This window comes from Rhineura floridana, chromosome 11, assembly GCF_030035675.1.
Source record: "Rhineura floridana isolate rRhiFlo1 chromosome 11, rRhiFlo1.hap2, whole genome shotgun sequence".
Taxonomy (NCBI): domain Eukaryota; kingdom Metazoa; phylum Chordata; class Lepidosauria; order Squamata; family Rhineuridae; genus Rhineura; species Rhineura floridana.
Window position 1 is genome coordinate 3,326,524 of NC_084490.1, and position 23,949 is coordinate 3,350,472.

At 49.3% G+C, this 23,949-nt stretch overlaps 2 protein-coding genes across 7 annotated transcripts in view; one reads left to right on the plus strand and one right to left on the minus strand.

Annotated features, from left to right (window-relative positions):
* Positions 1-23,949, minus strand: part of ZBTB4 (zinc finger and BTB domain containing 4) — a 45,424-nt gene that overhangs the window by 20,476 nt on the left and 999 nt on the right. For 2 of the 6 annotated variants that reach the window (XM_061590739.1, XM_061590740.1), the window contains exon 1: positions 6,595-6,935. The exons of 2 other annotated variants lie outside the window; for them this stretch is intronic. The gene's annotated coding sequence lies outside the window, so the exon portion shown is untranslated. Of the gene's footprint in view, positions 1-5,433; positions 5,586-6,594; positions 6,937-23,949 lie in introns of those variants that run through there. 2 more of the 6 variants (XM_061590741.1, XM_061590744.1) reach the window with 2 other exon arrangements.
* LOC133367062 (solute carrier family 35 member G3-like) lies at positions 11,157-12,221 on the plus strand. Its single transcript, XM_061590761.1, has one exon. The coding sequence runs from the start codon at positions 11,157-11,159 to the stop codon at positions 12,219-12,221; it is 1,065 nt and encodes a 354-aa protein (XP_061446745.1).

A 23,949-nucleotide genomic window follows, 5' to 3' on the forward strand; every position in this document is an offset into this window, starting at 1 on the left:
ACTCTGGGACGATCGAGAAGAGATCCTGGCCCTCCTCAGTGCAACAACCTTTCAAGTACTTGAAGAGTGCTATCTTATCTCCCCTCAGTCTTCTCTTCTCAAGGCTAAACATGCCCAGTTCTTTCAGTCTCTTCTCATAAGGCTTTGTTTCCAGTCCCGATCATCCTTGTTGCCCTCCTCTGATCTTGTTCCAGTTTGTCTACATCCTTCTCAAAGTGCGGTGTCCAGAACTGGACACAGTACAAAAGATTAGGCTTAACCAGTGCCAAATAGAAGGGAACTAGTACTTCACACGATTTGGAAACTATACTTCTGTTAATGTAGCCTGAAATAGTAGTTGCCTTTTTTGCAGCCACATCACACTGTTGGCTCATATTCAGATTGTGATCAACAACAATACCAAGATCCTTCTCGCATGTAGTATTGCTGAACCAAATATCCACCACCTTATAACTGTGCATTTGGGTTATTTTTCCTAGGTGTAGAACTTTGCACTTATCCCTGTTACAATTTCATTCTGTTGTTTTCAGCCCAATGCTCCAGCCTATCAATATCCCATTGAATTTTGTTTCTGTCCTCCAGGGTATAAGCTATCCCTCCCAATTTTGTATCATCTGCAAATCTGATAAGCATTCCCTGCACCTCCTCATCCAACTCATTAATAAAAATGTTGAGGAGGACTGGATGGGTACCTTTGTCCTGAAATGCATTCTTCCGTTCTGCGCGTTCGGATGGTAGATTTGCCAGATTTCATACTCTGGATTTTGGCATTATTTTGCACAAAATTACTGACATTAAAATGGATACTACACGGTCGTAGGAGAGCTAGCATAGTGCAGGGGCAGGGTCCTCAGGCCCACAGGCCAAACGCAGTACTCCAGGCCTCTCAATCTGGCCTTTGGAATTCTCCCCAGGCTGCACCCTTCACTCCCCCCCCCTTTTTTTGCGCGTGGCTGAAATGTGTCCTTGAACTGATAATGTTTCTTGCTTGGCAGGATAGAGAATCGAGAGGGGTGTGTGAGAGTGTGTAGACACTAACCTATTAAGAAAGATAAAATTGCCATTTGTTGTTCTGCCTGCTTTTGTCTTGCCCACCACAGGCATGTGGTCCTCGGAGGACTGCCCAGAACGGGATGCAGCCCTTGGGCTGAAAATATTTCCCCAGCTCTGGTGTGGTGGCTAAGGGACTGACTGAGCTATGATCAGGAGTCCTCAGTTCAAAACTTGAACTCAACAGGTAGCCTTAGGCAAGCCATTCCCTCTTTCCCTCTCAGCCTCAGCCTTCCCATCTGCAATACAGTAGGGCCCCGCTTTGCAGCGTTCCACCGATACAGCAGTTGTCAATTGCAGAAAGGCCCCGCTCCTATGGCGCTTGTTCCACTTTTACAGCGTCTTTCGGGTGTCAGGCACCATTTTAGACAATGTTAGTCAATGCATTCCGCTTTACGGTGGATTTCGCTTTACAGCGACAGTCCGGAACCTGCTGTATGAGCGGTGTCCTGCTGTACAGGGGGATAATAAGACTGACTTACCTTAACAGGGTAAGGGACCGTTGTGAGGGTTACAACTAGAACCAAATAGAAGACTTGAGAGTGCTATACAAAAGTATTAATGTTATGGTTATTAATAACATTTGCATAAGAATAGCAACATTTTCATGAAAGCCAGTAGGCAATACAAGAACTTTTAAAAATGTTTCATTTTTAAAAGCAGGTTTTTCTATTTTGAAGAGAATTTAAGTAACAAGTTTCCAAAACATAAGAAAGCCCTTGGGTGGAAAAGAATAGCACCCTAAACCTGAAATGCTGGAAAGCATGAGCAGAAAAAGCGTGCATGTTGCATGGCTTTGGTGCATCTTTCCTCTACGCTATGCCAGCTTTGCAACTCTCCTGGTCTCCGGAGTGAGTTGCACATCTCCAGGGATATGCAGGGGCTCGGCATGTTGTCAGCAGATCAGAGCTTCCCCTAGCAAAGCCTGTTGGTGGGCAAAAATCCTTGACATGGTATGTGTTAAAATGTCTTCCTTCCAACATAGGAAAGGTTAGCGCACAGCTGTTTTCCACACTTCACTGAAATTCAAGAATACAGAGTGCATTTTTTAGAACGTGGGGGAAAATGTGTTATTTGTGTGTGCAACTCTTCCCACATTGGATTTGCACACATCGTAGAGCTTACGCAAAGAACGTCTGAAACATCCATACAGAAGCATTTTTGCTTATGCATCACTGCATCAAGAGATTATGCCATTCTGCTGCTGACTGGGCCGTGTTTCCTCTCCACCCCTGCTCTTCAACCTCCATAGCTCTCTTTCCCCCCCCCACACACACAACTACAACCACACACATTATCACACAAAATCCCCCGTCGTCCAGCCACACTGCTCAAGATGGCAAATGCCTCGTCGGAGCACACACCATTGCATATAAAATGCATACCACCATTCGTAAGTATGTGCCTGACAGAGAGCATTACACGAACACAAAGCACAATATGCCTCTCAGCTACGCACCAAACAAGTACATCCTCTCACAGCCGCATTCCCACAAATACACAAGCTGCTCTTACAGATTCGTTACTGAACATGCATCCTTGTCGTCTTATACACGTCACCTCTCAGCCAGGACCTCAGCTACACACACATCTGGCAGCCTCCCACTCTGCGCATGTGCAAGCACATGTGCAACCACATGTGCGAATGCATGCAAAGAGGTTAGCAACAACCGTAATGGGTGTGAAGAGGAACAGAGAGGAAAGGTGTAAATGAGGGATGCAGGCAGAGGCATTTGAAAGGGACAAGATATACAAAGGGACTAATGGAGAGAAAACAGCACAGCAGAACAAGTGTAAGCAGAAGTGTGGCAGAAGGTGTAAACAAGAGGAAAATGCGGGTGGGGAAGATGTCTCAACATGCGTGTTTGTATATGAGAACAGGAGGCGTGGCTAGAGGGTGCGTTGTGTGTGTTGTGGCAGAGAAAGGGAGAATGTGCAAGGGGAAAGGCCGGACGCTCAGTAGGTAGAGCCCCTGCTCTGCATGGAGAAGCTCCCAGGTTCAATCCTCGACGGTAGGACCAGGAATGTCCCCTGCCAGAAACCCTGGAAAACGCCAGTCAGCATGGACAATACTAAGCTAGATGGACCACAGGTTTAAGGCAGCTTCCTGTGTAGAGGGGGGAGGGAACTCACAGCATGTATGTGGCTGTGAGGAAAGCGAGGCTGCTAAAAGCAGTCAAAAGCTTGCAAAAGAAATGTGCGCAGGCAGGAAATCGAAGTGTTGCGTGCCTGAAAAGGCAGCCTTGTACAGATGGTCTAAAGGATAATTCTCCAGGACCAAGCTGAATTAAAGAAAAAATAAAAAATCCACGTGCCGAAAGGTTTTCTTAACAACTCTGCTTGCAAGAATCTGGATGTTGTTTTGATGCTGCATAGCGCTTATTTGCTTACCGCTGGTATCTCAAGCTGGGCACTAATAACGTAAAATACTTTTCCTAGCCCTGGCTCAGGAGGCCATGACAGCTTCCAAATGTGCGACAGTCCTGAGTATTTGGCTGAGGAGGAATGAACAACAGAGGCAGCCTTGCCATGAGACATGGTGAAAATGGGCTTTTGAACAGCTCCCGTTTACTTCAATGGAGCTTCCGCAGGAGAGCTACCTACAGTGTGATGTTTGGGTCAGAGTACTGGGCTTGGAACTGGGAGGCCAGGGTGCAAAGCCCCACTCTGCCAGGCAGCTCCCTGGGTAACCTTGGGTTTGCTGCCGTCTCTCAGCCTAACCCACCTCACGGTTATGAAGATAAAATGCAGAGGGGGAGAACTGTGTACACCTCCTTGAGCTCCTTGGAGGAAATAAGGAATGTAAATGTAGGGTTAACTAGTTGTGTGGCACACCCACATTTGGAGTTTCTGCTTCAAAACGTTTTTGGGCCATATTCTGACCAACAGTGGCTCCGCACCCCCAACAGAGCTATAGTTCCCAGAGTAGTTTAACAACCAGCCCCTCCTCCCAGGGAACTCTGGGAATTGTAGCTCTGTGAGGGGAATGGGGTCATCTCCGAACCACTCTCAGCACCCTTAATGTTCTCAGGAGTCTTCAAGGGAAGACTGTTTAAAGTGGTATAAGAGTGATTTAAAGCAGTAGTTCCCAATTTTCCTCCCCCATGGACGACTTGAAAATGGCTGAGGGCCTTGACGAACCACTTAACAATTTTTTCCTCCTGTTGTAGCAACTGGAACGTGCTGTGCTAGACACTATACGATTTTAATTGTGCATGTATTGCTTCTTTTTTAATTTCATTACGATCTGAATTCGACAGAATCCAGACTGGAAGTGTTCTTCAAAGCCACACTGCAGAACACCTGAACGAAGCTTGTCCATGGACCAGTTTGGGATCCCCTGCTTTAAATGTGTAGTGATGTGATGAGGCCTGTTGTTTGTCCGGGACGTGACATGGGGGGGGGGGAGCTACCAAGTCCACCCACTTGCACACTGACAAGTATGTCCTCGTGACAGATATGGGATACAGTTAAGACAGGAAAAGAAACTGTGGAGAAGAGATACAGGAGAGCAGATCTGGGACATGTATGTACAAGTCATGTTGGCTGGTAGAGAGAAGTGAACAGGAGGTTGATCTGAGGATGAAATTAAGAGAACACAAAGAGTCTCTTTATTGTGGTGTGTGCATTGGGGGTCCGCACACAAAGAATAGGGAATCTGATTGGAGTGTGGAGCTGTTGTGAAGAAGGGTACGGCGCGATTATATAGGGACAGACACATCTAAGGCTTATGAGATGTTGGAGGAAATAAACACAAGATTATGAAGGATGGAATCTGTTCCATTTAATGTGTGTTTCCCCCCAGCTATGTAAGGCAGCCTTCACCAAGTGGGGACCCTCCAGACGTTTTGGATGACAATTTCCACCATCCACGGTCAGCACAGTGGGTGGGGGTTGTTGTTCATAACATGGAGGGCACCAGGATGGCAAAGGCTGATTTAAAGAATGACATCTCTGTGTGCGTGTGCGCTCATGCGCATGCATAATGCAGGCTGTTGTACATGTGGAAGGATGAACAATCAGGGAGAACTGCTGTGGGAGCAAAATGAGCTGGGGTGATTTGTGGAAGACAAACTTCTGAGGTGCACCCAAGGGTGCTTTGAGTGGATGTAGGAAGAGCCCTGCTGGATCAGGACAGAGGAGGATGTGAGTGTCGACAATGTTAACCCCCAGGATTCTGTGCGGGTAAAAGAATGAAGGATAAGACCAGAGAAGATACAAGTGTTCAAAAGGTAGCCATTCCTCCTAACTAGGTCACCCTCACAGCCTCTTCCACGATGTTTGCCCCCCACATTGTATGTGTGTGGGGCTGTTCTGGCTGCCTCTCTGCCTTCACGAATGCACACCCTCTTTAAAAGTAAATGAAGAGGTCTCCTATCTTACCCTTATTTCAAGTTCTGCTGCAGGGAACCCCCTTCTGAAAAACCTCAGAATCCTTTTCTAACCCCAGATATCCAGATCGCCCCCGAACACATCCATAGGCACTTCGAAAAAGAAAAAGAACGCCGTCGCACCAGAGTCACTGATGATGCCTCCTAGAATCCCAGGACCCCCCCAAAAAACAGAAACAAAAACCAATTTCTCAAGCCATCTCCACCAGCCTCCATCACAAGCCTCCCCACCAGCAATGCATACGCAGCCGCACACAGCCCCACTTGCAAGAATCTCAGATCCAGCCCACAGGATGGATAGGAAAAGCCAGGCAGTCCTGTATGTTGGACTACTTCAAAATGCGGGGGGGGGGGCAGATCCACAGTCACAAACCCCGGACCTGCCACCCTACTTTTCGGCCCAGGAATCCTAGATCCTCCAAGAGGTCGTTTCCGGAGGGGGGGGGGAGCCTTCAAATTCCCATCTCCAGCCCTCCCCCCAAATAAAATATCAAAACGTGTTCCTATACGTGACAGGACCTTGATCCTCAGCTAAATGTTAGGATTCGGCTACCCATTCTTAACCTGCCCCCCCACAACATATCCATGTCCCCAGGGTTGCCGCCCCCCCCCCGAATCCCGGCCCGACCTCTTTCCAAGAGCCTGGAGAGTTCTAGAACCCCCGCTCTGGCCGATTCCCAAGCGCCCTCCCCGGGAGGCAGAGATAAACTTTCCCTTTATTGGGGGGTCCTTCAGTTCTGTCCCGATGCTGGCGGGGGCACTGTGACCCCCGCGCCCCAAGGCTTGACCCCATCGCACTTCCTCCTCCTCGCTTTCCCCACCACCCCCCACCGTGCCAAATAACGCAGATGGCTGGAGGGCGGCGCGCCCCGGCGGCGATCTTGGCACGCCAGCGGTGCTGGGGGGAGGATTCCTTGCGGGGCACCGGCCGGGGCATTCACCCTCTGCCCCCGTCATCGTCATTCCCCCCACGCCCAGCTTGCGCCCCCAAAGCAGTGGGGTGGGGGAGAGAGAGGCGGGGGGGCCCTTGGCACGCAGGAAGCGCAGCGCGCAGCAGAAAAAAGCGCCGGGGCCTTTGGCCGCGCAGCCTCGCCCCTTGAGCGCCCGGAGGGGCCGGGACAGGCCCGGGGACCCTCCCGGCGGGCCGGCCTACCTGCGTGTCTGCTGCAACGGCGCGGCGAGGAGCGTCTGGTGGCAGCCCAAGATGGAGTCTTCTCGCCCCGCCATTCATGCTCGCAGCCTGCTTGGCACGGGACGCCTCTCCCTCTCCGGCGCTCCTTCAGTCCGCTGCCTCGCCCGCTGCCCTCCTCGCCGCCGCCACCGTCGCTGCCTCCCCCTCTGACATCATCGCTCGCTCGCAGGCTCCGAGTCGGGGCGGCTCAGCCTCGCTGTCGTCGCAAGCAACTTCGCTTCGCTGCAGGAGCACCCCAGGACTCGCCAACCCCCCTCCCCGTCCCCTCTGCGCGTACACACCGAGCCCGCCAAGGCGGAGCAGGAACGCGCGCACACACGCCCCAAACTCTTTCCCTTGGGAGGGGGGAGAAAAAAGAGGAGGCGCGCGCGCGCTTTGGAATCACGCGTTATGTTAGACCGTGGCACTGCAAAGGGAGGCGCCTCTGATCATGTGCAGAGTGCCTTCGCCCTTGGTCATAACGACGACGACGCATGCCCTTCTCTCCTGGATCCAAAAAAGGAAGAGGGGCATATTGTTAATGAAGCTGACTTGTAAATATGTATGCACTGGTAACGTTGGTATCTTGAAGGTGCCATCCCTTCTACAAGGCAATCTTCTGCAGGCCGACACAGAAGGCCCATTGAGTTCAATCGGACTCAGGCCAAGCGTGCATCTAGAACTGCATCCTTACAGTGCAATCCTATACACGTCGACTCACATGGAAGCCCCACTGAGTCAAATTGGGTTTACTCCACAAGTAAGGATTAGGATTGCACCCTAAATGTTTTAAAAGAGAAGTTTAGAGGTTGAAGTCTACCTCAAGGACAGATTTATTTATCTTATTTTTAATTCTTATCTCAGCTTTGCATTAGCTAGCTGTGGTTAGGCAGTAGTGCACTGAAAAGCACTTTGCACATGTTTAAGATGCCCTAGTCATTTCAGGCCTAGCAGCACAAATACACAGTTGCACCATTCTTAGCAAACAAGCGGTTTCTCTCCTGCAACAGCTTTTCCACAACTTTATGCCCTCTAGATGTTTTGGGGTACAACTCCCATCAGTACCAGTCAGCACAGCCTTATAGTATTAAAAACATTTGGCATTTGAACCATGACTTCCCCCCAGCCCACAGGATTCTGGGAATTCTTGGAAGGGCCATGGATCATCCCAAAACATACCTTCCCCCTCCCGCAACAGTGGACACATGCCAAAACCCAAGCCTGCACATTCAAGCTGGCGTTCCACAGCTGGTGTTAAGCTGCTATACCAGTCTTTGCCAACCTGGGGCCCTCCAGATGTTTTGGACTATAACTCCCATCGGCCCAGGCCAGCATGTGCAAAGGGTGGGCTGCAAGGCAATTCCAACTTGCCTAAATGTTAAATAGTTGTGCTGGTCAATTTCAGAAGTACAGAACAGCTTTGGGTTTTGCTAGTCACTGTTGTGGGTCTATGCATACTATAGCTCAGTGGCTGAGTCAGAGCTTGGAAGTAATGTCACAAGTAACAAATTACTTGTAATTTATTACTTTTTTGAGCAACGAGTGGGTAACTTCATTACATTTTGCTATAGTGATTACTTTTCAGAAAAAGTAATGTTACTTTCAGAGCAATTGTAATTGTAATGGTAATTACTACTTTGTTGGGCCATGTAACTGTAATTTATTACTTTTTAAAAGTCATCTTCCAAGCTCTGGGCTGGGCATCCACCTTGCCTGCAGAAGGTCCCCGGTTCAACCCCCTGCATCCAGGTAGAGGTGAGAATATCTCCCATGTGAAACCCTAGAGAGCTGCTGCCCGTTAGCACACACAATACCGAGTTAGATGAACCAATGGTCTCACTCAATATAAAGGAATTTCCTATGTAGCTAATAAGCAACTTAGTGGCATTTTGTAAAGGTCGCCGACTCAGACACATTTGCCAGGCAAAACCACTTTTTCCTGGTTTAGAACAGCTATCAAGAAGTTTCTGAGAAGCAAAACAACAAAACCATCAGTGTGCTGATGTTGCTTTGGGACTAATACGGCCTGCCTGTGCGCTCGGTTGTGTGCACCCTTTGATGCTTGCCCAACCTGTACATCTGTAAATAAATAGATTACAAGGCCGTGGCATTATAATGACTGCCTCTAGCTGTTTTTATTACCTTAGTTTTATGGGTGCCATTTTGGAGACAGTTCCTACCCACCTTTAACTCCTCTGAACAGGCTAGGTTAGGCATAGAAGTAAATTTCAGTTTTAAAATATGTGGCGCTGGTATTGCAACAGCTCCTGTGCCCCAAATCGTGTAGTAGAAGGAGGCATTTTGCTGTAACAATTTCAGGAGGCCTTATCAATACAGTACACATTTTTATTATTATTAAAATATCTAAAACCAAACAGCACCTGCTGCTGAAAACACAAGGCTTTTTTAAAAAATGGAATAATTTTGGGATAACTTTCTTAGAGGATTGCTAACCTCTGGTCTTCCAGCTGTTGAACTCCAGACCCACCCAGCATGGCCAAAACTATCAGGCACAACAGGGGCTGCAGTTAAAAACACAAGTACCTCACCCATGGTTTAAAGTCTTCCCCCGTCATTAGTTTCAACAGTAACAAATGAGGATGTGATTATGGCATGGGGAAGGGCCCCAGGAGTCTCCTGAGGTGTGATGTCACAGAAGCATATCTCTGTAGAATGACATCACAATTTCTCCCATGCAAGGCAGCCAGACTGGACTACTGAGGTGTTGTATTTATACGGTGGCTGTAAAGGTAGGTGTGACAATGAAACAGTTGAGGTGGCTCCTTCTCCAACCCTAACTCTTCCTCTCCTCCAGCCCTCCCCCAAGGACTTCAGCAATCCTGGTTTCCCACCTTCTTATGGGGTGCCCAGGCCAGCCTATCAGCTCCCTCTCTCTTCTAGAACCAAAGTGTAGAACACAGGAGCTCTGACATCAACAAACATTGAGGCCCCATCTGCCCTATACATTTAAAGCAGTATCATACCACTTTAAACTGTCATGGCGTCCCCCAAAGAATCCTGGGAATTGTAGTTTGTGAAGGGTGCTGAGTAGGGTTGCTAAGTTCAATTCCCGAGATTGATCCTGTATCTTTAGGAGAAAAGAAAGTCAGCCAAGTGCCGGTGTTCTTGCAACCCTGTAATGAGAAAAACCACAAGGTGGAATCCTCCCTCCTGCCTGCAAAACTTTGAAAGATACAGAAGACCTCTTGGAGGCTGGGCCTGGCAACCAAGAGGTCTTCTGTATCTTTAAAAGTCGTGCAGGGGGAAGGGAAAATTCCACCTTGTGGTTTTTCTCATTACAGGGTTGCAAGAACACCGGCACTTGGCTGACTTTCTTTTCTCCTAAAGATACAGGATCAGTCTCAGGGATTGAACCTAGCAACCCTAGTGCTGTTAGGAGAGCCCTATTCCCCTCACAGAGCCACAATTCCCAGAGCGGTTTAACAATCAATCTCACTTCCCAGAGAACTCTGGGAACTGTAGCCCTGTGAGGGGAACAGGGGTCTCCTACCGACTCTTAGCATCCTTCACAAACTACAATTCCCAGGATTCCCTGGGGGTGGAGCCATGATTCTTTAAAGAGGTATGGCACTGCTTTAAATGTTTAGTGCAGATGGGGCCTGAGGTAGTGGGACGCAGGAGGGAGTGTGCAAGAGAGGTGAGGTAGTTTAGGGAGCCCCTGTCGACCCTGAATCTAGGAACCAAGGAGAAGAACTGTGATTCAGTGGCAGAGCATATTCTTGGCATGCAGGAGGTCCCACGTTCAATCCCCAACATCTCCAGGCAGGGATGGGTGAAAGCCCTGTACGCAATCATCGTCGAGAGCTGCTGCCAGCCCAGGTAGACAATACTGAGCTAAATGGACCACTGGTCTGACTCGGTATAAAGCATCTTCTGAGGTTCCTAACCCTGTGACAAAACCTGGGCACATGCAACTTCGCACAGTGCCCTTGGCCAATTCCCCCCCCCCCAGAAATATTAGTTGCTTATGCAGATAATATTGAGGTCAAGAACTGTAAAAGTACACTTCAGAAATAATTGCTGGATATGTAATAAAAGCCATCATAAAAGGAACAACACAGATTATAAAGAGGAGGGCGATGGCCAGTGAATGGAGAGGGGAAAGTGCAGACAACAGATGAGGGCCGATAGATGGAGAACTGATGAGAAAAGGGGTCGCAGCATCCAGTCCTAGCAGTTGCACAGCATTTGGAAGTGGCTGCAGAGCTCTCTGTCTAGCCTATGAAGTCTGACTTTGGCGTGGAAAAAAATAGCCCCCGTTTCTCAACTGCAAGGTATTTTCAGCCTCAGAAAAAATCCACTGGGGAAGGCTTACTGCCACTTTAGAAACCAAGAACTGAGTTATAAGTGACTTGCCCACGGTCACAGCAGAGTCAGTGGCAGAGGCGCACCGCTCAGACAAAATGCCTTGCTTGCAGCTCCATTTATTTCTTTCGCCTTCCCCTACAGGTTGTGGTGTGCGGTTCTGCCGACTCCCAGCAAGGCTTCTGAGCTGGGTCAAGACGCACCACAGGGGGCTGCAAATGGCGTCCGACCCAAGGGCTCCCGGCAGAGCAGCTTGGACCGTGGCAGACCTGCTGCGATTTTCCCCACCCTGCTCTCCCCCACCCCCGCCCCGGCGCCCGCCCTGGAATCGCTACCGTCTGTCCGAGAGCATGAAAGGGCTGCTGGTGGCTCTCTTGGGGGGCGGCGTGCCAGCTGGCTTTGTGGCCCCTTTCACCCGTATGGCCAATGAGGCCTCGGGCATTCCCTCCTTGGAGATCCTCTTGTTCCGGTGTGTTCTGCACCTGCTCTTTGCCTGCTACCTCCGCTGCCGGAAGGCACCTTGCTTCGGGGCCCCCGAGGCCCGCCAGCGCACCTTGCTCCACGCCTCCATCAACGTCATCTCCATTGGCTGCGCCTACAGCTCCTTCATGGTGGTGCCCAGCGGAAACGCCGCCACCGTCCGCAAGGGCTCCTCCACCATCTGCTCCGTCTTGCTGGCTCTGTGCATTGAGAACGGGCGCTTGACGGGGTACGACTGGTTCGGACTGGTGGGCAGCACCCTCGGCTTGATCATCATGGTGGTCCCAGACTTGTTGGACCTTGACAAGAGCACCCAGCTCTATGACACCTTTGGGTACGCCCTGGCTTGCCTCGGAGGGATGGCGCTGGCTTTGGGCCTGGTCATCTTCAGAGCTCTGGACTTCCCGGCCAAGCTGGTGACCGTCGCCTTCATGTTTGGCGTGGTTGGCAGCCTGGTGTGCTCCCCAGCAATGTTCCTCCTGCAGGAGCCGGTGATGCCCTTGGATCCCTTGACCTGGACTTGTGTGGTGACCATCAGCTTCCTGGCCTTGGTCTCCTTCTTGTGCGCCAGCTACGCTGTGACGAAAGCGCACCCAGCCCTCGTTTGTGCTGTGCTGCACTCAGAAGTGGTGGTGACCCTGGCCGTCCAGTACTACGTCTTGCGTGAGGCCGTCACGCCCTTTGACATCATGGGGGCTGGGGTCATCCTAGGGAGCATTGCCATAATCACAGCCCAAAATATCAGCTGTGATGCTGCCGAGGATGATGAAGGAGAGCTCAGGATGATGAAGGGGAGCAAGTAAGCGAGAAGGGAGAAGCTACAGAGACGCAAGAGAGAGACTCAGGACTCCAAAAGGGAGGGGAGACCGGAAGCAGGGAACAGTCAGAACTGCCAACTGCAGAGGGTGTTGCAACTTCTCAGTCCCCACCCATCTGCTATATCTGGGGCTGGCGGAGTAGAAGGCACACAACAGTGGAGACTTCTGGCGACGCCTAAGACAGCGGCTGCCTTCTCAGCATCTACGTGAAGTCTGGGATACAGCCTGCACCTCTGAACCAATTCCACTCTCTAAGGATTAAAAAGGTCAATAGACCTGTGTTACTTTGGCCAGCACAACCACTGCCTCATCTGTTTCTCTTGTTTGTGGATTCAGAAGGGGATCAGGGAAATCCCTGCCCCTGGACCCCGAGGCCTAAGCGCTGAGCAGATAGCATCCATCCCATCCACCAACCTCTGAGTGTTTAAAAGATGTAGGAGAAACGTCTCCTCCTCAACCGTCTGCAAAATAAAATAAATGTTGCTTCAGGGGTCAATGTACCCTTTTGTTAAGCCCCTCTGATTGCACATCCCAGAGAGCAGAAGAGGGCCTTCCTCCTCGTTCAGGCCAGCTGCAACACTGAGGCAGGAAACAGGACATCTGTGATGCATGTTCATTTGACACCTATCAACCTCAAAGTGGAAGATAACAACATTAGAGCTGCTGATGGAACAATTTTTGAAAGTCAGATGAGCAGAGGGGGAGGGATACCTCTATGTCACGGTGTGCACAGCTAGGATATTTCTTAGGCTCTATGCAAACAGGACCCAGGAAGAGATAATGACCTTCATATTCTGGGAATCTTTTCTGTTGGGGGCAATTTACCTGGCGAGGAGACCACTCCTGAGCTGAATCAGAGACCGAAGCACTGGGATTTAGTGAAGCCAGGGCCCCAGACTTGGCAATGCTCCCCCACACATCCTGCCCCCTCCAACCAACCTCAGGAAGGAAGAAGTGGCAAGGCCTTGGGTTTGAGAGACTGCCTCCAGCATTGCAGGGGGGCAAAAACACCCTGGAATCTTACACATATGCCTTCCAAATACTGTAAGAAGCCAAGCCAGTATCTGCGCATTTCAGAAGGCATTACAGAATTTAAGGACATTTGCATGTACGCAACTGGTATCTTTCTTCTGGTTGACTAAACATTGTGTTTTCCAAAGTTCCCTTTTTAGTTATTTTCTTTTTAAACGGGGGGGGGGGAGAGAGACTAGCAGCATCCTCACGCCACTGCAGAGGCTGCCAGAGATGGAAATGAAGTGGGTGGGCAAAAGGAAATAGCTGTTTGGCCCATGTGCTGCCTGAAATGCCCACCTTCTCTTGGACAAGCAACGGCTTGTGGAGATGCCAACCAATTGAGCCGACTGCTGGGCAGTTTAGCAGCACGGCTAAGAGGTCCTGAGTGGGAAGGTTGTAAGAGGAATCAGATCCCTTAATCACGAAAGGCTTTTTTTTTAAAGTTATTTGTGCAAATGCTGATCAAGGTGGACGGGTGAGTAAAAAAAGACTGAACCTGGAACCACCTTCAAATGGTGGAGTTAGAACATCATATACTGAGAAAGGAACAAAAAAAAAGATGGTTGAAAACTGCCCTGCACTGGTGGGAATAGGATGAGTTGTAACCAATGTGTAATAAGGTGGGTAACTATTTTATGGGAATGTGAGGGGCAGGTTGAGAGATGGGCTCCACCCATCTTAGGGCTCCTGTGAAATGCCTAGAAGGCTGGAGATGCAGGAGCTAAGGCAAATGGGGGGACCCATAGAAGGGTAGGGCAGAAAGCAGAGCAGGGGAGGGGGGCGGAAGAGGACCCCATGGGTGGTATTAAATGCTAGTCCTACCCAGAGTAGGCCAGCTGAAGTTAATAGACACGAGTAATTTAGTTTCATTGATTTCAGTGGGTCTACTCCAAGTAGCACTTAAATGAATTCAACCCCATACCTTGAATTAGCACTTTTCTCAGTCTCTAGACACTGGCCTACAGAGCCGGCGGGGAAGAAAACTCTTCCATCTTGCCACAGCTGCCTTGCAATTTATTCTGCATAAACACTTGCTCAGGCACAAATTTTAAAAAAAAGCGTTACAGGAGCAGCAGGAACAAAAGCACCCTTTTGCGATCCCTTCTCTCCCCCCCCCAGAACTGAGTTCCACTAATAAGGATAAAAGGCCCTGCTGCTGCGTAATGTTTGACCCCTGGCCTGCAGTCTTTGCAGGACATTGAAATCCTTGGGCGATCTGCTCTAAAATACCCAGAGTTGCCAACATAGGACCATATGGCAGAATGGCTAAAATGTCTCTGCTTCAGTCCCTGGCCTCTCCAGGTAGGGCAGAAAAAGATCCGAGTTTGAAATCCTGGAGGGCCACCACCAATCACTGAAGACCAGGTGTGTGGCCCACCAGATGTTACTGGACTACAACTCCCATCATGCCTTAACACCAGCCATAATGGCTGGGGATGATGGGAGTCAAAGCCCAACAACACTGTGAGGGCTACCGGTTAGCCAGTCCCCTGATCTCAACAATACTGAGTTTAAATGGACAAAGGGTCGGATTTGGTGTATGTTCCTAACATGTCTTACATTGACAAATAAGAGAGCATACTCAATCTCTGCATGGTTAAGGCAGCCTTCCCAGCCTGTGCCATCCAGGTGTTTTGGACTATGACTCTTCTCAACCCAACCAGCATGGCCATATGACAACGCGCAATGCTTCTAACAAAAATATGCAACATCCCTAAGATAAGCCTCTGTAGCTGAAGATTGGAAAGTGCCCGATGTAACATCATTTTTTTTACAAAAGGTGTACAGGAAAAGACAGTCTGGTTAGCTTAACATCTGTGCTGGGAAAACAATATTAAAGATAAAATTGCCAACAATATAGAAGAACAAGTCTTGCTGAAGCAGAACCAGCACGGCTTCTTCAAAACAAAGTCCTAATCTCACTAACAGGGTTTTTAGAGAGTATCAACAAGCACGAAGATAGAGGTGATCCAGTTGACATTGTCTATGTGGACTTTCAAAAAGCTTTTGATAAAGTACCTCACCAAAGAATCCAGAATAAGCTTAGCAATCAGAGGTCCTCTTGTGCATCAGTAACTGGTTAGCAAGCAGAGAGTAGGAATAAATGGATAGTCCTCCCAATGGAGGGATTTAAAGAAGGGAACACACCCCCAAGGAGCTTTTGAACTTGTTCCTTAAAAGATCTAGAGCAGTGAAAGATGATGCCAGATTGTTCAAGGTGTTTAAAACAATAAAGGGGTTGTGAGGACCTCTAAAAGTATCTCTAAAAGTGGGTGAACGGGCTGTAAAATGACAAATACAATTCAATGTAAGCAAGTGCAAATGCACATTGGGACAAAAAAAATCTGAAATTTCACATATACCCTAATAAGGCCCGAATGAGCACTGACAGACCAGGAACAAGACTTTGTGGTTGGAGTGGATAGCTTGATAAGAGGCTGACCTACTGGATAGCAGCTGTGAAAAAGGCGAACATCATGTTAGGGATCATTAGAAAAAGAATTGAAAATAAAACTGCCAAATATAATGCCATTATACAGATCAACATGATTCACTAGAAAAGACAATGCTGCTGGGGAAAACAGCAGGGAGTAGAAAAAGAGGAAGGACAAACAAGAGATAGATTGATTCCATCAAGGAAGCCACAGACCTGAACTTGCAAGATCTGAACAGGGTGGTTCACGACAGATGCTCTTGGAGGTCACTGATTCATAGGGTCGCCATAAGTCATAATCGACTTGGAGGCACATAACACCAACAACATACAGATCAAAGGGAAGACCAAACTTGGAATACTGTGTACAATTCCAGTTGCCTCATCACAAAAAGGATGTTGTAGAAGAGTGTTCCTCAAACACTGGCCACTTTCAGGGGGGCCTAACACCACAGCCTGCCCAGGGCCTACTCAGTTGCTGGCTCCGGCCCCTACCCATACCATAGTAGTCTTTTGGTTGGGCCAATGAAACTCCTTTGCATGCTGAATAAATGGGAGACGTTGCTGGGGGGGGTGAGAAAAGGAGAGTCTCCCTCCTCTGAGAGAAGGGATTGCAGGAAATTAGAAAATGAGATAGATTGTTGTGGTAATAATAACAACAACAAAACAACAACAACAATAGACTGGGAAGAGAGGAAAGCTGTGATGTAAAAGGGCCCAGGGAGGTGGAATGAAAAGAAATTAGGCAGTTTGGGGACAGGGCAGAGGGAGATAAAGTACAAGTTGAGTATGAAAGGAGATAATGAGATTAGAAAGTACAGGAAACAGGTAAAAAAACTTTGAGAAGAATGTGGGGGTGGGAAGGATAAAATGTAAAAGAAAAAATCCTTCTCCGTTTAAAAGTATTTGGATCAGCGAAATCTGTCGAAAAGTGGAAGGCTGTCACAATACCCACAGAGCAAACGTCTGTACTTAGATTGAAGAAAGCTGACCTATGGAACTCCTTGCTACAAGGAAAACCCTGTGGCAAATACCTTAGCACTTTCCAAAGATGGATTAGGTATCAGTAGGAAGTGATGTCAGTAATTATCAGCTGATCATGTCAACATTTGCCTCTACCAGCTACCATTTTGTGCCTGGTTCTGCCCCTGCGTCACCGTTTTGTGCCTGGTGGGCCTCAGTGGTTTTCAGATGTCTCACGAGGGCTCTGGGGGTACAGAAGGGTTGAGAACCCCCTTCTGCGGAAAAAGTTCAGAAAAGGGCAGCCAAAATGATAAAGAGGTTAGATAATAAAGAGATCATTAATGGTGTGGAGAAAGTGGATCTCTCTCTCATAACACTAGAACTCGTGGCCATCCAATGAAGCTCAACGTTAGAAGATTCAGGACAGACACAAGAAAGTACCTCTTCACATAGCGTATAGTTGAACTATGGAATTCACTCCCACAGGAGACGGAGACAGCCGCCAACTTAGATGGCTCCAAGGGGCGTGAGCCTCTGAATGCCCTTGCTGGGAGTCGCAAGAGGGGAGACAGTCACCGTGCTCCAGTCTTGCTTGTGGGCTTTCCACAGGGGGCATCTAGTTGGCCACTGTGAGGACAGGAGGCGGGACTAGAGCGGTCTGCCTTTGGCCTGATCCAACTGCCAGGGCTCTCATTATGGCTAACGTTAGTTGTAACCCAAAATTTCTGGGGGCACCAGGTTGGGAAAGGCTGGGCCAAGGCCTGTGCAATCCCCACTTCTGCACTCTTGCGTAATAAGGACACAGTAAGGGCATGACTGACCCAGATGGGGGCCCACCTAGCCCCACAGTGTTTGCACAAATCTCAACCACAGCATACATGAAGTGGTGCTCCAGAGATTCCCATCACTAAACAGGGTCAACAGCAGCCAACTTCTAATCACAGTCCTCTATGAGGCGGAAACGGCAGAAGCCACGTTTGCAGGATTCATTTTGCAACGTTTTGGATTTGGCCAGAGAGCCAGTGTGGTGTAGTGGTTAGAGTGTTGGACCTGGGAGACGAGGGTTCAAATCCCCATTCAGCCATGAAGCGCCCTGGGTGACTTTGGGCCAGTCACTGCCTCTCAGTCTAACCTACCTCACAGGGTTGTTGTGGGGATTAAATTAGGAGGGGGAGAACCGTGCTCCTTGGAGGAAAGGTAGGATATAAACACAATAATAATAAATAAATGTCCCAGGCCCCTTCCAAGTGAAAGCCCAGAGGCCAGCATCCACATGAACTCCTCTGTTCAACCATATATATATATATATTCCTCTGTTAACAGATATATGGATCTCTCTCAATCTTCCCCATCCTGGTGCCCTCCAGCTCTTTTGGATTACAACTCCAAATGACTGTTCTGGCTGGAGCCGATGGGAGTTGTAGGCCAAAACATCCCGAGGGGCCCAGGAAGGCAAGTGTCCATTCTCTCCAGCAAGCCCATAAGGCTGAAACAGTTGGCCCAAAGTGAGCCCGTCTGGTTCACAAGGAATGTGTGACTTGGCTAGGCGGGGGTGCAAATGCTCTATTTTTGTTTGCTGCCTTCCTTCCTGTGTGCTTTTTTTTCTGAAAACCTGATAAAAACAACCAAACAGGAAAAACTGTAAGAATGCAAGCGGGGGGGGGTTGTCAAACCCTCCACCAGCATGTTTTGCAATAAGCCACCGGATCCAGAGCTCTGGAGGGTTTCTCTGGCCTTCCTTCGCAGCAGCCCTTCTCTCTCTCCCCCCTCCCAAATCAGGGCTCCCCCACATCGCGTCCTCCCAGACAAGGCAAAGCGTCACCTGTGCCAGCACCATGGCCCCTGCGGGCTCCTTTGCGGGCGGCTCGGCCCTTGCCTCCCTTCGCTCTGCTTTTAAGGCCGGCTCGGGGAAGGCGGGAAGCCAGGCCGCTCTGTGTGGGCCCAGCGGAAGGTGCTGCGTGCAAAGGGGGATCTGCTCCCGGTGCCTTGACACCATTCTGCCCTCTGGCGGCGGCTCGCCGGCTGCAGAGCTTACCCGGCAGCAGGAAGGGCTCCTCCTCGGCCACTCCGCCGTGCCCCCGGCCCTCGGGCTTGCTGGCGTTTCCGCCGCTGCCCTGCAAAGCCTTCAGATCTCGAGCGGTGGGCGGAGTGCGGGAGGCGCAGGCGGCCAAGTTCCCCTCTCCAGCAGCCCTCGCTGGCCCAGCCTTGCTGTCTCTTCTCCCAGCTCCCGGCCCCTTACCTCTCCCTTCCTACTTCACCCCCCCCCTCAAGTTGGTGCTTCATCTTGCCTGCTTCCCCATCCCAGGGCTGTTCAAGACTTCATACCTCAAGCCCTCCCCTTAACGCTCTCCAGTGGCCTGGCCAAGGACACTGCGGGGAATCGGTGTCACAGGGCATGCTTTGCGGCAGGGACCTTTACAGACATAGGTGTTGCCTATCTTTGCCTGACTCAGGAAGCAGCACCGGTTTCGCCTGTTCTGGATGGAATGGCACTTCCCCCTAGAGATCAGGGGAAGAGCACACAGGCACTGCTGGGTCCAGCCTTGTCTTTGGAGCCCTAAATGGCTTCTGCAGTGCTTGCCGCCAGATGAGGCTGTGCTCTGGTGCTCCTGGGCAGGTTAACTACGTTTTGCTTGGGTTCCTGACAGCCAGACGGGACGAGGCCATGTCCAAAGACTCTGGGGAAGCTCCAGCCGCTGCAAAATACAATTGCTGGGTTACCATCCGTTTCTGAACGAAACCTAAAAGTTCCGGTGGTAACCTCTAAAGCCTATACGGCATGGGACCACAGGATCACAAGGGGATCCCCTTCAGAAGGGCCCCTTGCCTTCAGAGTGGGGCAGGTGGTGAAATGGGGCACAACTCCAGAAGGGTCTCTTTACGGAGGTTCAACAGGCATCACCTTGTTCTGTGTCAAAGGCTACTTAGCCAGGGTGACTATAGCCGAAGAGGCAATTGCCTCCGAATAACAGCTGCTAAGGATACAAAATGGGGACAGTAATGTTGCACTCATGGCCTACTTGTCAAGTTCTGGCAAGATATCTAGCTGGCAGCTGGGAAAACTGGGCACTGGTCTAGAGCGGCTTTCATCTGATCTAGCAGGGGGCTTATGATGCTCTGGGTGGCCCAGATGTCTAGTTGTGAAGATTACCAATCCATATTAAAAGGGCACTGTTTCCTGAACAAGACCTCATGTACCCCAACCAGAAGAGGTCATAGCCCGTGACCCTGAAAAGCCATTGTCCGTCATGGCCAAGAACTCTGGGGCCTAAAGCAAATATACTTCATAGCCAAGAACTTGGCTTGGAGGCTGCCACAGGCCAAAGGGAGATTTGGTCATCAAAACAGCCACTCTCCCTTGCTGTAGGATGCACCCCATATTGATTTGGATCCTTGAGTAGGGTTGCTGTCTCGGTACAACAGAGGCTGCTTTTCCTCGAGAGTCATTTCATGAATGGTGCTTCCTGTTTTCACAACACAAAATGTTTTTACAAAAGAGCGTGCTTATTATCTTACTATGTAGCAGCGATTTGGGGTGCTCAGATCACTTCCTATCTCCTGTAAAGTAGGTCAGGCTCAGCCCCACATTACAGACAGGGAGCCCAGGTTAAGAGGTAGTAGTTTGCCCAAGGCTCTCTATAGAGTTTGGAACCAAGGGCTGCCCAGCCGACATTCTTGACCACTGCCTGAGATGATCCTCTATGACCACATCAGCTGTTGGGGTAAGCGATTCTCTCCTTTTCATTCAGAGCCCCTGGTGGCATGGTGAAGAAGAGGATGGCCCATCAAGGCTCCCTTATGTCTTTGGTTACCTGACAGAGTCAACATACCAGCCAAGACAGGCCTTAAGAACATAATGCACCACAAACATTGTGCGGTTTTTCCAGTTTTAAGAGACAATTCCTGGCAGGTTGCACAGTGCAAACAGTCCCCCTTTTAGCAGCTGAGCTGACCACAAGTGCTGATATTCCTAAATTCCTAAGTTGTGACTCAGCAGCTCAGATCTGGAAAACAACAAAACCCACAATCCAAAACTTTCTAGTTGCCTTCCATTCCTCCCCCCTCCCGTCCTTTTGAAGTAAAACTTATCGCAAGTCACATACTGTTTTCCGTAAGGGCTAGAAATCTCAAAGGCTTCATAACAATGGCTGCCCACACCGACAGCACTTTGAAGGAGCCAACCAGGAAGTAGCCACCCCTTGAAACAAAAACAGTTGTAAGCAAAAACACTAAGAGAGACTTAAGGTGATGTAAAAAAAGGCAATTTATTCACAGTATTTGGTTATAAAACAGATTTCAACATGGGTGGAGTTGGGAATGGGAGGTGGGCTTTGCCACTGCAGGAGCCCCAGAAGAAGCCTCTCACGCTACAAGCACCTCATTAAAATGCAAATGTAATCAGAGGCACTTTAAAGCATCAGACGTCAGCAACAACCAGATGGCGTTTGTATTTGAGCCTAAATCAGACTTGCTCCCCAGGAGAATGGAAGCCTTCACATGAAAAAGAGTTTCTTCAAAGGGGCAAAGGCAGGGCCCTCAGCCTTTGGGACATCGCCTGTTAAGTCAGGAATGGGGCATCTGTGGCTCTCCAGATGTTGCTGGATTACATCCCTGACCATTTTCCATGTTTGGCTGCAGCTGATGGGAAATGGAATCTGACCACAGCTGAGGATACACCATACCTTCAAAGCACATTCCTGCCACAAAAGAACCCTGAGAATTGCAGTTTCAGGGCACCGGGAACTGTAGCTCTGTGAGGGATAAACAATAGTTTCCAGAATTCTTTATGGACGGAAGTGCTTTAAGGGCATGGCGTGTACGCAGCCAGTGTCTGGAGGGCCACAGGTTAGCCATCCCTGCTGTAGGTTGAGGGTGCAGTGTCAGATAACGGCATGGGGACTCCTCCCCTTCACAAAATGGACTTTTAATGCCAATGTTGGCAGGGTGTGTGTGTGTGTGTGTGTGTGTGTGTGTGTGTGTGTGTGTGTGTGTGTGCGTGAAAGGACCTTGCTAGTCCAGGGACCTAGAATTCAATTTCCAGAGCCTCACAGCTTTCATTTTTACAGCACCTTCTCCTTTGTGCAATCCCTACCACCAGCTACATCATATACACAAATTATCCACAAAATGACTTTTTAACATTATGTAAATGTTTAACCTCCTCACCCCCCATTCCAAGAGGCATATACTTTTGTTCTTTCCAGCCAGCCCTCTCCAACCTGAGAATTCTCACCCCACTCAGCTATCTACACCCCTTGCACATCCACTCACTTGTTTATAGCCTCCCCGTTACTGAGAGCTCCTCACCCCAAACAACAACCGGCACCCAGACATGGTGCCAGTTAGGAAGACACCAACAGCCCCAAACGAGAGCAAAGGCAGCCTGGAGGAGAAAGGGATGTCTGTGCCGCTCAAGCTGAGCAAGGAGGAAGCCCAGCCCGTTTTGCAGAGGCGGGCCCAAGGCCTTGCAGCCATTTCCAGCATCAGCTTTGCTGGCTCAAATCCCAGTCCGGATGGGATGGCTGTAAACGCAGTATAGAGATTAAGTAGCAAAATTGCACCATCTAGTGGACATCAGCATGCCCAAGCGCCTGGCAGCGGGTTTCTTAGCGTCCCTCCAAGACTTTAATCTCAGACATAGCCATACTCAGTTTCTCAGCTAAAAGTCAAGAAGACTCAGTAACCAAATTCCAACCAAAGCAGCTCCTGCATTCCAGTTTTCAGCCTTCTATGAACTCTCCATCCAACTGGGATCCCAGTTCCCCCTTCCTACCCTAAGTCTTATTTTCCCTACCACCACCACATCCAAGCCACGCTGCTGCTCCTCAATACAGATTTCTTATTTCAACCACTATCCATTTTTGTCTTATCCTGGATAATACACTCAGGACCACTTACAATTAGCACCCTTTAACCACCCTGCTGCATTAATTAGAAGCAATTTGCAGGGTAAGCCAATGTGGTGCCCTCCATGATGGAAGCTGGAAGCCAGTATCTGTAGGGCACCATGTTGGCTACCCCTGGACTAAAGGAGGCTATATGGAAGTAAGGGAGAGTTCTTTACCCATCTTTCCAAGGCAGGTTTACGTCTCAAGTGAGGATCCTAATCTGCACTGATGACAACAAGTATGGAAACTGGTAAGGGCAAGTATTTCACGTTAACGAACTCCATGGATGGGATGGTAAATACTTCCAGAAGGACATTCAGGTTAGTTGTTTATAGCAAAAACAAAGACGTGTAGCACCTTAAAGTGGATGAGGTTACTGTCACCCACATTGCACATTCTGAACTGTCTTCTCCCTCCCATTTGTAATCCCAGCTTCTGACCCTTGCATCCATCTCACAGTAGCCCAATTCCATCACCACAAGTCTCCTTTCTTACCTTTGCCTTCCTTCCCTCCAACCTCTCTACCCCTGCCACTTTCTATTTGACTTCCTGGAACTGTATTACTCAAGATTGCCACTACTTCTCCCTCACAGATCTCCAAATATTTAATCCCCTGTACACAAGTAGCATTCCATTTCTTTGGCCCCCTTTGTAAACCACCAGTTACTCTTCCCCCAAACCCAGATGCTCCAGAAGGTCACCCAGAAAGATAAAAAGTCTACAACTGACAGTTAATTTTAGTATTTTCCCAGACTTAGCTTGGGAATCAAGTGCCGGAAGGAAACTCCTCCTCAAGTACCAACCTGTCTGTGCACTGAGGTCATCTTCAGAGATTCTCCTCCATGTGCCCCCAGCCATCTGAGGTAAGGCAGGTAGTTCCCAGGAGAGAGCACCTTTTCAGCTGTGATGCCCTGTTCTCTGAATTCCTTCATCGGAGAAGTCAACTTATTGTCAACTCCAGTATCATTTCGGCATCCGGCAAAAATACATTTTTAAATCTGCCAGGTTTTTCAAATGTGCATGCGGGTTTACAACATCACATTATGTTTCTGTATTTTGTCTTGTTTTTGTAACTCACCCTGGCAGCTCTGCTGAAGGGTGGTATGTAAACCATTGAAATACATTTGATGCTACTGCTGAGAATTTGCTCTCACCTGAGTCAACACGACCCACTTATTTCCCATCCCAATGTTTAGCCAATATACCTAGACATACGTCTTTTGTCTCCCAAATTTCCCCTTAAGTCAGCCAGTTTCCTAAAACCAACACCCTCCCTTAACTTTCAACGGAACTTCTCCAACTTCGTATCTTAATGCCTTCCTTACCCCCCAACCCACACACAGACATTCCTGAACCAGTTTGCTCCACCCTCCTCCTGGTCCCGGGGCCTGGCGTCCAAAAGCGAATTGGCTTC